At 49.3% G+C, this 13765-nt stretch overlaps 1 protein-coding gene across 6 annotated transcripts in view; it reads left to right on the forward strand.

Moving 5' to 3' along the window:
- Window positions 1–13765, forward strand: part of shank1 (SH3 and multiple ankyrin repeat domains 1) — a 281534-nt gene that overhangs the window by 226628 nt on the left and 41141 nt on the right. For all 6 annotated transcript variants that reach the window (XM_063062528.1, XM_063062527.1, XM_063062526.1 and 3 more), the window contains 2 exons: window positions 6391–6515; window positions 13424–13559. In XM_063062528.1, the coding sequence (XP_062918598.1) occupies window positions 6391–6515; window positions 13424–13559 (261 nt within the window). The remainder of the gene's footprint in view (window positions 1–6390; window positions 6516–13423; window positions 13560–13765) is intronic.

The following is a 13765-nucleotide window of genomic DNA, read 5'->3' on the forward strand; positions in this document are numbered from 1 at the left end:
TACCTGATGGTAAGAACAGTGAGCCTCAAGTTCCCCCACCTGAACCAAGGAGAAGGATCAGGAGCAGGAACAGGGACAGGGACAGGGGCAGGGGCAGCTGGGGCAGTGATATCAAAGGTGGACTCCTTGGGCCCGGTGTTGGGATAGTCCCACCAAAAGTGTACCACCTCCCCAAACTCATGATGCCATGGGCACTCAGAGCTCCAGTATACCTGCTGGTCTACCCCTTTGTGCCAGACAGCAAAATGACCCTCCCGTGCCAGCCGCATGAACAACAGGCGCCAGAAAGAGATTACACTGCAGCGGGTACGTCTCTTAAACTTATGTCTGATGGTAGTGATCTCTGATCTTACTTGTCCCGGGAGATGGGGAACGAGGACCTTGTTGGGAATGAAGAGCTTGTCGTGCCCAAAGACAATCTGTTGCTGGTGTCAGCTCCATCTGCAAAAATGTCTCTTTCACTGTGATTCCTCTACTGAGAGCCCAGTGCACCAACTCACTGCCTTCCCAGACTCTTTCACAAAATACCACCTACCCCAACCAAGTCCTCCATGGCCTTTGAGGCTCCAGTTAGACCGGTGCTCAAAGTGTATCGCACCCTACGTTCATCTTCCTCCGATCGAAACAGGGTGTTGTCTGAGAGTGGAGAAACAGCTGCCCTTGCATTGTTCCCTGGAGGTCTGTAACTGTCGGGAGACCAGTCCTGCACGGAAGCACTACAGTCCGAAACGAGAAATCTAGGCAGCAGTGCCTGCTGATAAAGTCCTGGAGTGTTCCTGGATAGAAAAGTTTGGAACATCCTGCAGTTTGCCAGCTCTTGCGTTCTCAGCAAATCCCATCGGTCTTGCGGTGCCAACATTCCCGGGCACGAAAAGAGCTGGAGCACATTACAGACGATCCAGACTCCCCTTAAACAGCTGGGTGGAAAGGGAATCTTCTGTTGTTGGGGCAGTAGGAAGGTGCCCAACACTCGACAGTCCCTTTCGGCATGGCACCAGAAGTTCCAGTGCTGCGAAAGGCTCCGTCAGTCTTGAAGAATTCTCAGGTCATAAAAGGTTAAGATGTCTAAAATGCTTCAGCACCCACACAGACCGAGAAGCAATGATGCTGGAGGAAGGGTGTTGTCCTGATGTTGGTGGGCGAACAATGGTGCTTGTCTCTTGGCTGTAGCATAAAGCTACATAGTTAGCACTGCGAACAGACATAGTTGAGAAGGAGACACCAAAACAGCCACTCAGGTGTTCAGGAGACCCTCCGTACCTCCTAAAAAGTATCTTACAAACTTTATGCAGCAGTTTTTCTCAATTTATTCTGGCTCATTTGGAACAGCTCCACCTTGTGTCTGGCTCTGGGAGTGTGTGACAGGACCGTACAGAGGCAGCTCCACACTGTGTCTGACCCTTTAGTTTATATAAAATATTTTTATTACAAGTTCAGTGTTACAATATATGCAAACCAGTGACTAACACAATTACTACAGTACTACTAGACAAACAACATTAAACTAAAATGTTCCCATCTCTGTCAATAATGGTGCTAACCCCCCTCCCCCGCCCCCCCCCCCCGCATAGCCCAATGGTCCCGCAATGCCTCTATGGTCACTGTGGACAGCGCGTCTGACGCGCTGTATATTCTCAATATTTACTCAGGCATGAACATACCCCCTAAACAAGAAGCAGCCCACGCAGATACGCAAAAAGAAACTGTAGCCTCGCACACTCCGTGTACATGTGGTACACGGTCTCCTCCGGCCTGCAGAAGTGACATGTGGCTGGGAGGTCCATGTACAAACTAAGGAACTTGTTACAGGGCACTGCTCTATACAGCAGCCTCCACCCCAGATCCCCAAGGTGCATGAGAAGAACTCCCTGGTAAAGGGACTTTCACTGGGGACCCCCCCCCCCCGCCTCCAGGTGGACAAAGGCTGGGAAGTGGAGGGTGTGGAGCAGCAGCCAATAAAGGTACCTCCTACTTGCATCCCTGAATGGGATCGTGGGTGCAAATGAGAGATGGCTCAAGTTGTGTGGGCTCAGTTCCCGGATAAGATTGCAGGGCCTGGGTCTGATAACCAGCTCCGGCAGTGTGGGGGTGACACCAGCTAGAGTCACTCCACACACCTGAGCCACACCAACATACCTTGGGGAAGGGAAGGGGTCGACCATTCCCTCGGTCGGAACTCTACCCTCTGCCAGCAGGAAGGGATTCCTGGCCTGAGGCAACTGCACCCAGACTCTCAGTAGTTCCTGATCGAAGCTGGGTAGACTCCGCAAAGCAGCATGGCTGACTCCCACTGGCAGTAGGCACATATCTTCTTGAAGGCAGCAACCGCTCCGGAGAAACTATGTCACCAACACATGCCACCCGAGAATGCTCAGCGTACAGGAGTCTCTGCAGGGTCCTGAGGCAGAGAGCCACCAACCACGTACGGACACACACCAGTGACTGTCCACCGTCTCCCACTGAAAGACTCAGGACCACTGCAGAGACACAGTGTTCCCTGTTGCCCCAGAAGAAGCCCACTAACTTTCTCTGCATCCTTGCCTCAAAGGGGAGGGTGGGGCCAAAGTGATCATCGGTACTACAACGTGGGGGCCACCAGCTAGTTTATGACCACCACCCTGCTTCAATAGGAAAGCACCCTGAGAAGGCCTGACCAATCTCCAGCTGGGCCATGACTCTTGTCTCCAGGTCTTGCCAGTTTGCCAGCCAGGTCTTCCCCAGAAGGAATCAGGTAGACTCCCAGATAGAGGAGATGCCTGGTGCTCCACTCAAAAGCTCTCATCTCCAGTGGACCAACTAAGAGTTCGGAACATTTCACCCAGTTGATCCTATTAGAGGACGCTGCCGAGAAAGCTTCCAGGCCCTCATGCATCCTCCGCAGGTCATGGATATCTCTCACCATCAGGAGCACGTCATCGGCGAAGGCTGAGAAGATGACCTCCATGTCCGGTTCACACAGAACCAGACCCGTCAGCCTCCGCCGATGAAGGCACAGGAATGGTTCTACACAGATGGCATATAACTGGCTGGACATAGGCACCCCTGATGTACTCCACTTCTAAAGGGAGTGGGCGCTGTTAATGATCCATTGACCTTGACAAGGCACTCTGCGGCAGAGTATAGGAGCTGAATCCGGGCTACAAAGTGTGGTCTGAGCCCAAATGCTGGCAGAGTGCACACCAGGAAACTGTGGTCTACATGGTCAAACCTCTTCTCCTGGTTAAGAGAGAGAAAAGCTGCCAGGGACCCAGTTTCCTGGAGCAGAAAGATTAGGTCCCGGACTAGATGGACATTATCTTGAATGGACTAGCCCCGGACAGTGTAAGATTGGTCAGGATAGATCATCTGTCTCAACACAGAGCCAAGACGGTTGGCTATTGTCCGTGTAAAGATCTATAGTCTGCACACAAGAGAGGGACTGGATGCCAGTTCTTTAGCAGGCAAAGGTCTGTGTACTCCCAACATAGAAACCGGATATGGGTGTTGCCCACATCCCACCATAGCCGTAGAAAGCAAAAATCCTCCCGTCTCTCCCTCCAGGTGACCCAGGATGCTCGGAACGAATCCCAGAATCAGCTGTCTTCCAGCAGCCGGTTGTTAAAGTGCCAGTCCCTGGATCCCACCCGAGAGTACAGGGGAGCAAACTCCATCCACAAGAGGTGATGGTCCGAGCACGACACCAGCCGCATGGAGGATGCCCTCATGGGGGGGATGTATGCTCAAGAGATGTAGAGGCAGCCTATGTGTGAACCTCCCCTTCTAGACCTTCTCAAGTAGGCAATAGAGCAGGATGAAGGTTCTGCCAGTGGTCCACCAAGTCAAAGGAGTCTACTAGCTGCTTTAACTTCTTTTCCAATGCTGGGTCGCACTGGAGACCAGAGCAGCTCTCCTCCTTGAGGGTACAGTTGAAGTCTCCCTCGAGGATGACTCAGTCCCCAGGTTGATGGAGCTCAGGAGGGTGGACACCCGACGGAACAGGTGCGTCTGCAACACCGCGCCTAGGCCCATACACATTGATGAAGTGCAGTGGTACACCATTCAGGAGCACGGCCAGGTGGAGCAGACCGTCGGGAACGATATCTTGGACTTCTGTTACATCCAGCTGGAAAGTTAGGGCCAACAGGATCACCTTCCCACTAGAGTTGGAGCTGGGGTGGCTCATGTAGACTCCTCCCTGCCACTCCAGTAGCTATGGACTCATCTCCTGGGGTATAATGGGCTTCCCGCAGGAAAATGACCACGTATCTCCCATCCCTGAGTACTGAGAGATTGTCAAATTTGTGGAGAGAACCCCTGCTACCATTCACAGTTAGACCAGCTATAGTGAACCTCATAATGGGAGTACATTAGGGCTGTACTCCAGCACCATTCCCAGTGGGAGCAGAGGCCCCCTCATCCATGTTTTCCCGAAGAAATGCAAGAATGCTCCTTGCTCTCCAGGCTCTAGTGGTGCCAACGCCACCCTGTGACCCACCATTCCCTGAAGGAGTGAGGATGTTCCTCACCCTGATTTCTCTCACCAGGTCATCCAGGAAGGATGTAAGCTGTCACCTATCATTCCTAGACACACCTTTCTTCTTCCCCTTCTCCTTCCATCTGAGGATGACACGTGAGGCCATAACCAGGCTTGGCGCACTAGACCAGTGCAGGGAGACTAGTTTCGTCAGATACTTTGCACCCTCAGAGGTGAAAATAAACTATCTGATCTCCTCAACAGGAACTTCTCAGGAGGGGTGAGGATTTCCACCGTCTCACTGTCAAATGAGTCTCGCTCCACCCCCTCACTACACGTAGAGCTCCCATCTTCCTCCCCGTGTGTATGTGTGGGCAGGAGAACCCAGACTGTACAGCGGGTACCTCGCTAACACCTGCCAACTCCATATTTGCCTCAGCCCTACCCCCAGGAATAGCAATGGGGGTATCATTCCATGGAGCTCCCTTGGGCTGGGTGTTGGGACAGTCCCTCTGAAAGTGCCCCACATCCCTACACACTTGGCACCGTGGGCGCTCAGAGCTCCAATACACTGGTGATCTAATCTACCCCTTTGTGCCAGACAGTACACCGTCCTCCCCTGTCAGCTGCATGAACAGCCAGTGCCAGAAAGAGATTACATTGCGGAGGGTGTGTCTCTTAAATTTATGCCTTATAGTAGTGATCTTTGACCTTACTTGTCCCAAGGGGTTTAGATGGGGAAGGAGGACCTCATTGGGAATGAAAGGCTTGACATGCCCGAGGATGATTTCTTTGCGTTGGACTGTCGCCAGCTCCGTCTGTAAAAAGATGTCTTTCACCATGATCCCTCTACTGAGAGCCCGATGCACCAACCCATCAGTCCCAGATATAACACTGCCTTCCTGAACTCTTTAGGGAGGCCAGAATACCGCCTTCCCCAACCAAGTCCTCTGTGGCCTCCGCGCACTGTTCCAGAGTTATTCCAGGGAGCCAAATACATTGCACCCTGCGTTCATCCTCCACCGACCAAAACAGGGCATTGTCTGAAGGTGGAGAGGCAGCCATCTTTGCATAGCTCCCCAGAGGTCTGTGACTTCCAGGAGACCAGTCCGGCATGGTGGTACTACGTTCAAAGTGAAAAGTGTATGCAGCGGTGCCGATCATAAAGTCCTGGAATGAGTAGAGTTCCTGGACGGGAAAGTTTGGAACTTCCCGCAGGGTGCCTGCTCCTATGGCGTCAGCAAATCCTGTCAGTCCGGCAGCCCCAATGTCCTGGGGCCTGAGAAGCTGAAACACGTTACATAGACTCCTGTTCAACAGCTGGAATGGAGAGGAATCTTCCGTTGTTGTGGCAGTAGGAAGGCGCCCAACACTCAACAATACCTTTTTTGGCTCGGCGTCAGAAATTCCAATGCGAGGAAAGGCTCCATTGGTCCTGAAGAACTCTCAGGCTCTGAAAGGTCAAAATGTCTAAAATGCTCTGGCACCCTCACCGAACGAGGAACATGGCAACACGAGGAAGGGGGAAGGGGGAAGGGGGTAGGTGAACAACGGTGTTCCTCTCCCTGCTTATAGAACAAAATGGTTTCCTGGCAACCACAAGTAAAAGCTACCCAGTTAATGACCGCAACAGACACAGCCCAAGCAGGCAGGAGAACTCCTAAAGGAGACTCCACACTAAAACAGCCACTCACTCAGATATTCAGGAGACCCTCCGTACTACTTTAAAAAATATCCTGTAAACTTTATACAGCAGTTTTTTTCTTGATTACCTCAAGCTCAATCAGAACGGCTCCACACTGTGTCTGACCCTAGGAGTGTGTGACAGGATGGTGTGGACGGATCTTCACTCTGAGTTTCACCGTGGATGAGGGTGGTGATGTGTGGATTTGCACGATATTAAAAACTCACAGAGAATAACGTGTGTATCATTACAGCCCAGACACCCATCGAGGAGTTCACCCCAACGCCAGCCTTCCCTGCACTTCAATACCTCGAGTCAGTGGATGAAGGTGGAGTCGCTTGGAGAGCGGGATTACGGATGGGTGACTTCCTGATTGAGGTTGGTGTTCAGATTGTGCTTTGTTCTGAGATGAACGTTTTCCCCCGATCATTTCCCGATTTAATTGCTACGCCCCTGCATTCCTTTAGATACAAAGGTTGGTGATGATATGGGAAATACAGAAGATTGGACAAGGGTAGAGCAAGATACCTTTTTTAATATCTCTAACACTTCTGCCTCCATCACCACCCATGGCATTATATTCCTGTCCCCCATCACTCTTAAAAACTTGCCCTGCACATCTCCCCTCTTAAGGGCTGGCCCTCCACTATTTGACATTTTGACCCTGGGGGAAAAGTTTCAGATATGGGCAGAGAAATGGCAGATGGAACTTAATCTGGGTGACAGCTCGTTCCACATTTTCACGACCCTCAGAAGAAGTTTCCCCTCATGTTCCCCTTAAAGTTCTCACCTTTTATCCTTAACCCATGACCTCTAGTTACAGTCCCACCCAACCTCAGTGGGAAAAAAACATGCTTGCATTTACCTTATCTGTACCCCTCTTTGTATACCTCTATCGAATCTCCCACATTCCAAGGAATAAAGAACCGACTTACTCAATCTTTCCTTATAACTCAAGATGCAGCAACATCCTTGTAAATTTTCTTTGCGCTCTTTCAAACCTATTTACATCTTTCCTGCAGGTAGGTGACCAAAACTGCACATGATACTCCAAATTGAGCCTCAATTATTTGGAAGCAAATGACCTTGCATGGTGTCTCAGGGCTAGGTGTGTCTGTACCCACGCCACCCTCCCACCCTGCCCCTGGTATTCCTTCTCTCCCACCCACCCACGTCCCTCCCCCGGCATTCCACCCTCGCCATTCCCAACATCCTTTGCTCCTGCCAGATGTACAAACTGAACGCACAAATGTAAATTAGCCTTTACTCTCCGCTCCACGTTGACAAAGTGGAAAAGTCTTCTGCTTTGGATAAGTACATGGAAGGGAGGGGTACGGAGGGCTATGGTCCAAGTGTGGCTTGATGGCACTCGGCAGATGGTCAGGCTGGCACAGACTTGAAGGGCTGAAGGGCCTGTTTCTGTGCTGTAGTGTAGAAGGAGAACAGTACCTTCACCTGATACGACTGGTGGACTGCATTCACTGGAGAGCTCCCACAGTACAGGTGATCTGTCTGTCAGCAGTGACACTGGCTGCGTGAAGGTTAATCGTGGTGCCCACCGACAGCCCATCAGAGTGGGAGAACTGCGTCGTTTTTGAATGGAGATGGCTGTAGACTGATGCTTTTCACAGAGACGCACTGGCTGTGGTAAGCTAATGAGCAGGCACAGCGAGTGATTAGTGGGACAGGTTGTAAGGATGTAAGGCTGAGGCTTTATAAGGCATTGGCTAGAACATACGTGGTGTATTGTGAGCAGTTTTGAGCCTCTTATCTAAGAAAGGATGTGTTGGCGCTGGAGAAGGTCTGGAGGACACTTACGAGAATGATCCTGGCAATGAAAGGGTTAGCATATGAGAAACATTTTGATGGCTCTGGCCCTTTCTCACTGGAAGTGTCTGGCTATCCACTTGCTTTATGCCTCTTGTCATCTTACAGACCCCGGATGCTCTGTTTTCCTCCCACATTATAGTGACGTATGGGCTGGCAGTTTAATTGGCTACTGTAATTAGTCCCAAGTTTGTAAATCAAAGAATCTGGGGACACTATGGGAGAATAGGTTAGAGTAAAAATTAGTTAGGAAATGTGATAGTTCTTATTTCTGATTTTATTTTATTTAGACAAAGAGCATGGTAACAGGCCCTTCTGGCCCACAGGCCTGCACCGCCCAATTACACGCATGTGACCAATTAACCTACTAACCCATACATCTTTTGAATGTGGGAAGAAACTGGAGCACCCGGAGGAAACACAGGTGCTAACGGGGAGAACGTACTAACTCCTTATAGACAGTGGCGGGAAATGTACCCATGTTGCTGGCATTGTAATAATATTATGCAAACTGCATAATGAAAGTGGAAGTGTTTCTCTTAAACCTAGTCCCTGCCCCCTTCCTTCACCTGCCAGTAGGAGGACCTGTCTGGACAGTGCAAGAGTGTGAGAACACCGGTCAGTTGGCTAGCACTTGGCAAGTTGGTGAGTGAATCCGCCCAGTTAGGGACAAGCAGATCAATTAACAGCAGAGGTGATCAATGTGTCCGCAAGGCCAAGCTATTGGCGGGGGAGCTGGTCGATTGGAGACTTTGTCTGTCAATAAGTGGATTTTGTCTCTTGGTTCCCAAGTCAAACAGTTCAAGTTGGAGCTAGAACCAAAACATCGACTCCCACAGCATGGAAACATGCCCTTGGGCCCAACTGGTCCGGATGACCAGGAGTCCCATTTGGCTCATATTGCTCTAAACCTTCTCATCCACGTTCTTGCCCAAACTTCTTTTTAATGTTGTTTATGTACCTGTCTCAGCTACTGCCTTTGGCAGCTCCCTTTATATACTGAAAACCTCCCTCGGATTCCGATTAATTCTCTCCTCTCTCACATTAAACCTGTGGCCTCTAGTTCTTGATTTCCCAATCCTGTGAAAAAGTTCACACATTCACCCTATCCATGCCCCTCATGATTTTAAAAGGATCAAAATTTCATTTATTATCAAAGTATACAACTCTGAAATTCTTCTTCTCCAGAGAGCCATGAAAACAAGAAAGAAAAGAAGATTGGATGTCCAGTCCTTATATACTTCCATCCCCCATCAGGAAGGTCTCAAAGCTCTACGCTTCTTTTTGGATTCCAGACCTAATCAGTTCCCCTCTACCACCACTCTGCTCCGTCTAGCGGAATTAGTCCTTACTCTTAATAATTTCTCCTTTGGCTCCTCCCACTTCCTTCAAACTAAAGGTGTAGCTATGGGCACCCGTATGGGTCCTAGCTATGCCTGCCTTTTTGTTGGCTTTGTGGAACAATCTATGTTCCGTGCCTGTTCTGGTATCTGTCCCCCACTTTTCCTTCGCTACATCGACGACTGCATTGGCGCTGCTTCCTGCACGCATGCAGAGCTCGTTGACTTTATTAACTTTGTCTCCAACTTTCACCCTGCCCTCAAGTTTACCTGGTCCATTTCCGACACCTCCCTCCCCTTTCTAGATCTTTCTGTCTCTGTCTCTGGAGACAGCTTATCCACTGATGTCTACTATAAGCCTACTGACTCTCACATCTATCTGGACTATTCCTCTTCTCACCCTGTCTCTTGCAAAAACGCCATCCCCTTCTCGCAATTCCTCCGTCTCCACCGCATCTGCTCTCAGGATGAGGCTTTTCATTCTAGGATGAGGGAGATGTCCTCCTTTTTTAAAGAAAGGGGCTTCCCTTCCTCCACTATCAACTCTGCTCTTAAACGCATCTCCCCCATTTCACGTACATCTGCTCTCACTCCATCCTCCCGCCACCCTACCAGGAATAGGGTTCCCCTGGTCCTCACCTACCAACCCACCAGTTTCCGGGTCCAACATATTATTCTCCGTAACTTCCACCACCTCCAACGGAGTGCCACCACTCAGCACATCTTACCCTCCCCCCCCCTCTGCTTTCCGCAGGGCTCGCTCCCTACGCGACTCCCTTGTCCATTCGTCCCCCCCATCCCTCCCCACTGATCTCCCTCCTGGCACTTATCCTTGTAAGCGGAACAAGTGCTACACATGCCCTTACACTTCCTCCCTTACCACCATTCAGGGCCCCAAACAGTCCTTCCAGGTGAGGGGACACTTCACCTGTGAGTTGGCTGGGGTGATATACTGCATCCAGTGCTCCCGATGTGGCCTTTTATATATTGGCGAGACCCGACGCAGACTGGGAGACTGCTTTGCTGAACACCTACGTTCTGCCCGCCAGAGAAAGCAGGATCTCCCAGTGGCCACACATTTTAATTCCACATCCCATTCCCATTCTGACATGTCTATCCACGGCCTCCTCTACTGTAAAGATGAAGCCACACTCAGGTTGGAGGAACAACACCTTATATTCCGTCTGGGTAGCCTCCAACCTGATGGCATGAACATCGACTTCTCTAACTTCCGCTAATGCCCCACCTCCCCCTCGTACCCCATCTGTTATTTATTTTTATACAGACATTCTTTCTCTCACTCTCCTTTTTCTCCCTCTGTCCCTCTGAATATACCCCTTGCCCATCCTCTGGGTTCCCCCCCCTCCTTGTCTTTCTTCCCGGACCTCCTGTCCCATGATCCTCTCGTATCTCGTATCCCTTTTGCCAATCACCTGTCCAGCTCTTGGCTCAATCCCTCCCCCTCCTGTCTTCTCCTATCATTTTGGATCTCCCTCTCCCCCTCCAACTTTCAAATCTCTTACTAACTCTTCCTTCAGTTAGTCCTGACGAAGGGTCTCGGCCTGAAATGTCGACTGTACCTCTTCCTAGAGATGCTGCCTGGCCTGCTGCGTTCACCAGCAACTTTGATGTGTGTTGCAAGAAAAGAAGGGAACGGCAACATGATTGTCATCCCCCAGATCCCTCCTCTCCATGCAAAATATGAACAAAAAACGGAACAGGCACATCGAGTCCCAAATCCCAGTCCCCCACACACAAACTAAACAAGAGAGATCGGACAAAGCACATAATATAAAAAACTATAATCCTGTAGTCCAAGTCCACATCCAAAATGCAGAAGGCCTAGATAACATTCTCCAGGCACAGCGGCATCCTCTCACCTCTCTGCAGAGCGATCCTACCTTCGATCATAAAGCAGTCTCCCCTCTGTAGCAGAACCATCCTACCATCGATCAAAAAGCAGTCTCCCCTCTCCATAGCAGAGCAATCCCACCTCACTCTACCTTCCAAGGAATAAAGCCCAAGCTTGCTCTACCCCTCTCTATAATTCTCAAGACCTAGCAACTTCTTTATAAATCTCCAATGCACTCTTTCCAGCTTAGTGACATTTTTCCTATACCAGGGTGATCAAAACAGCAAGATGTTCCTCACCAGCAAGAGGATCTCAGAAAATCAGGCAGCATCTTTGGAGGGGAATAAATGGTCAGTGTTATGGGCTGAGACCCTATATCAGGACTCATGAAGGATCTCAGTCTGATAGGTCAACTGCTTATTGTAGTGTATTGGTCAGTGCATGACATGCAACAAGAAATAACATTCAACAATTATAAAGAATTACTTAATGTTAGAAGTATGGATATGGAATAAAATGTGCTTAAGTAAGTAAAACCAGCATATATCTACAGTGTAAACATTATTATTAAAAAGTGGTTTACAGTGTTTACAGTGCAGTGATGGGGGTAAATGGGTGGGGGCAACTAGAGTGGCTGATCAGATTAACTGCCAAGGGGAAGAACTTTTAAGATGGTGTGAAGATTTTGTTTTAATAGCCCTATAGTGTTTTCCAGAAGGGAGCTTTTGGTAAAGGCATTTTACATGGTGGATAGTGCCCCCAATGATTTTTCCTGCCTGCTCCTTGGTCCTGGACCCGAGCAAGCCCCGCAGAGATGGTAGACTGCAGCCAATGACCTTTTCTGCTGACCTGAAGGTTTGCTTTGTGTGTGATGCACTAGAACACCCCAGCTCCAGTACTCAATGCCCTGACTGAACTCTTCACCAGAACGTCCCTTTGATTGTTCTGCCCAGTGTTAATTGGTGCCCTCTTGAATGGGTACTGTCACGTGATCGACAACAATGAATATATCGAGTCAGGATTTATAAACAAACAAACATTTATTAAACCCTGATAAACAATGGGAAAAAAAACGAAAACCCTAACCGGAAGTAAATGGCTATGTGGCCATTCATTAAACCGCTACTCAGTACTAGTTCTTAAAGCAATAAATGCGAAACCAGTTCTTAAAGCGATAAATTCAAACACAGTTCTTCGAATAGTAAATTTTAAAGTCCAAGAGATTTATATAGTCAATTAGGAGAGACTTTCATGAAGTAACAAATTCCTCGAAGACATGACGTCACTGCCACTCCCAGCCGGATCCTGCCTTGTCCACAGGATTCACGACGACGGGAATAAAACAGTTTTAAAGGCACTGACCTTCCTCCGTAGAATAGATCCTGCACAGCCTTTCTGCCACTTTTTAGCAGAGGCTATCTCATGCAGATCACCCTTTCTTGAACGAATTCAATAATGGTCAATCCCTTCCAAACCCGTCGAACGTCTCCTTCAGGGTCCCGTCTTCACTCTCCAATGTTACTGAAAAGATACATTAACAAACCTGGCAGCGATTGTCAAACTGCCGGTCCAGACTTCTGTACCTTACATTAGAACATAAAACCCCGTTTAAAATCAAAACTGTGTCATCCCTTTGATACCCATGGTGAACATGTCATCACCTGACCTCACATCGGCAGGAAAATTACATCAGGTGACCTCCAAAAGACCATTACATCATTCTCACAAGAAAGTCACAAGATCTCCTTGAGGCATGTAACAGTACAGCTGGCAAGAGGTTCCACCATGGGTGTGGATAGGGGCGACCCCTACCAAGGTGGTCTTCCTGCCAGTGGTTGCACGTGATGTGAGTGAAGGGGTGGGGAGGGGTATTTTTTGTTTCTGTTTGTCCCACTCCCATCAGGGAAGAGTCTATGTAGCATCCACACCAAGACCACAAGACTCAAAAACGGTCACTTTCCCCAAGCAGTAAGGCTGATCAACACCTCCACCCCCTCTACTTTATCATTTCCTGTCAGAGTCACCTTATGTGCAGATTCTCCTGTACCTGGCATCATTTTGTGGACATACAATCAATCTATGTACTGTATATGTTATCTTACTTAGTTATATTTACTGTGTTTTTATCTTATTATGTTTTTTGTGCTGGATCAGATCTGGAGTACAACTCTTTCTCTCTTTACACTTGTGTACTGGAGGTGACATTGAACAATCATGAATCTTGAACCTTGACGTCTGCCCACTGTGCTTCCGGTTGGTTCTTACAGGTGAACGGACAGAACGTTGTGAAGGTGGGGCACCGTCAGGTGGTCAACATGATCCGGCAGGGAGGCAACAACCTCATGCTCAAAGTAGTCATGGTAACCCGCAACCCCGACATGGAGGAGGCCTCCCGGAAGAAAGGTAGGAACGTTAGGGGGAGAGGGGTTGCAGCTTGCCTGCTCTATCGCCCACTGCACTCCCATCTTACCAAACCCTTGCCCATCGTGGGAACAGTTCCAAGAGTGTGTGGGTCACTGGGATCTCCTGCACCACTGCCTGATGTGCAGGCACTGAGGCTCCCTTCCCTTCACTATCCAGGGAAACTGAGGGAATTGATCAGAGTTTCA

This window comes from Mobula hypostoma, chromosome 11, assembly GCF_963921235.1.
Source record: "Mobula hypostoma chromosome 11, sMobHyp1.1, whole genome shotgun sequence".
Lineage (NCBI taxonomy): Eukaryota > Metazoa > Chordata > Chondrichthyes > Myliobatiformes > Myliobatidae > Mobula > Mobula hypostoma.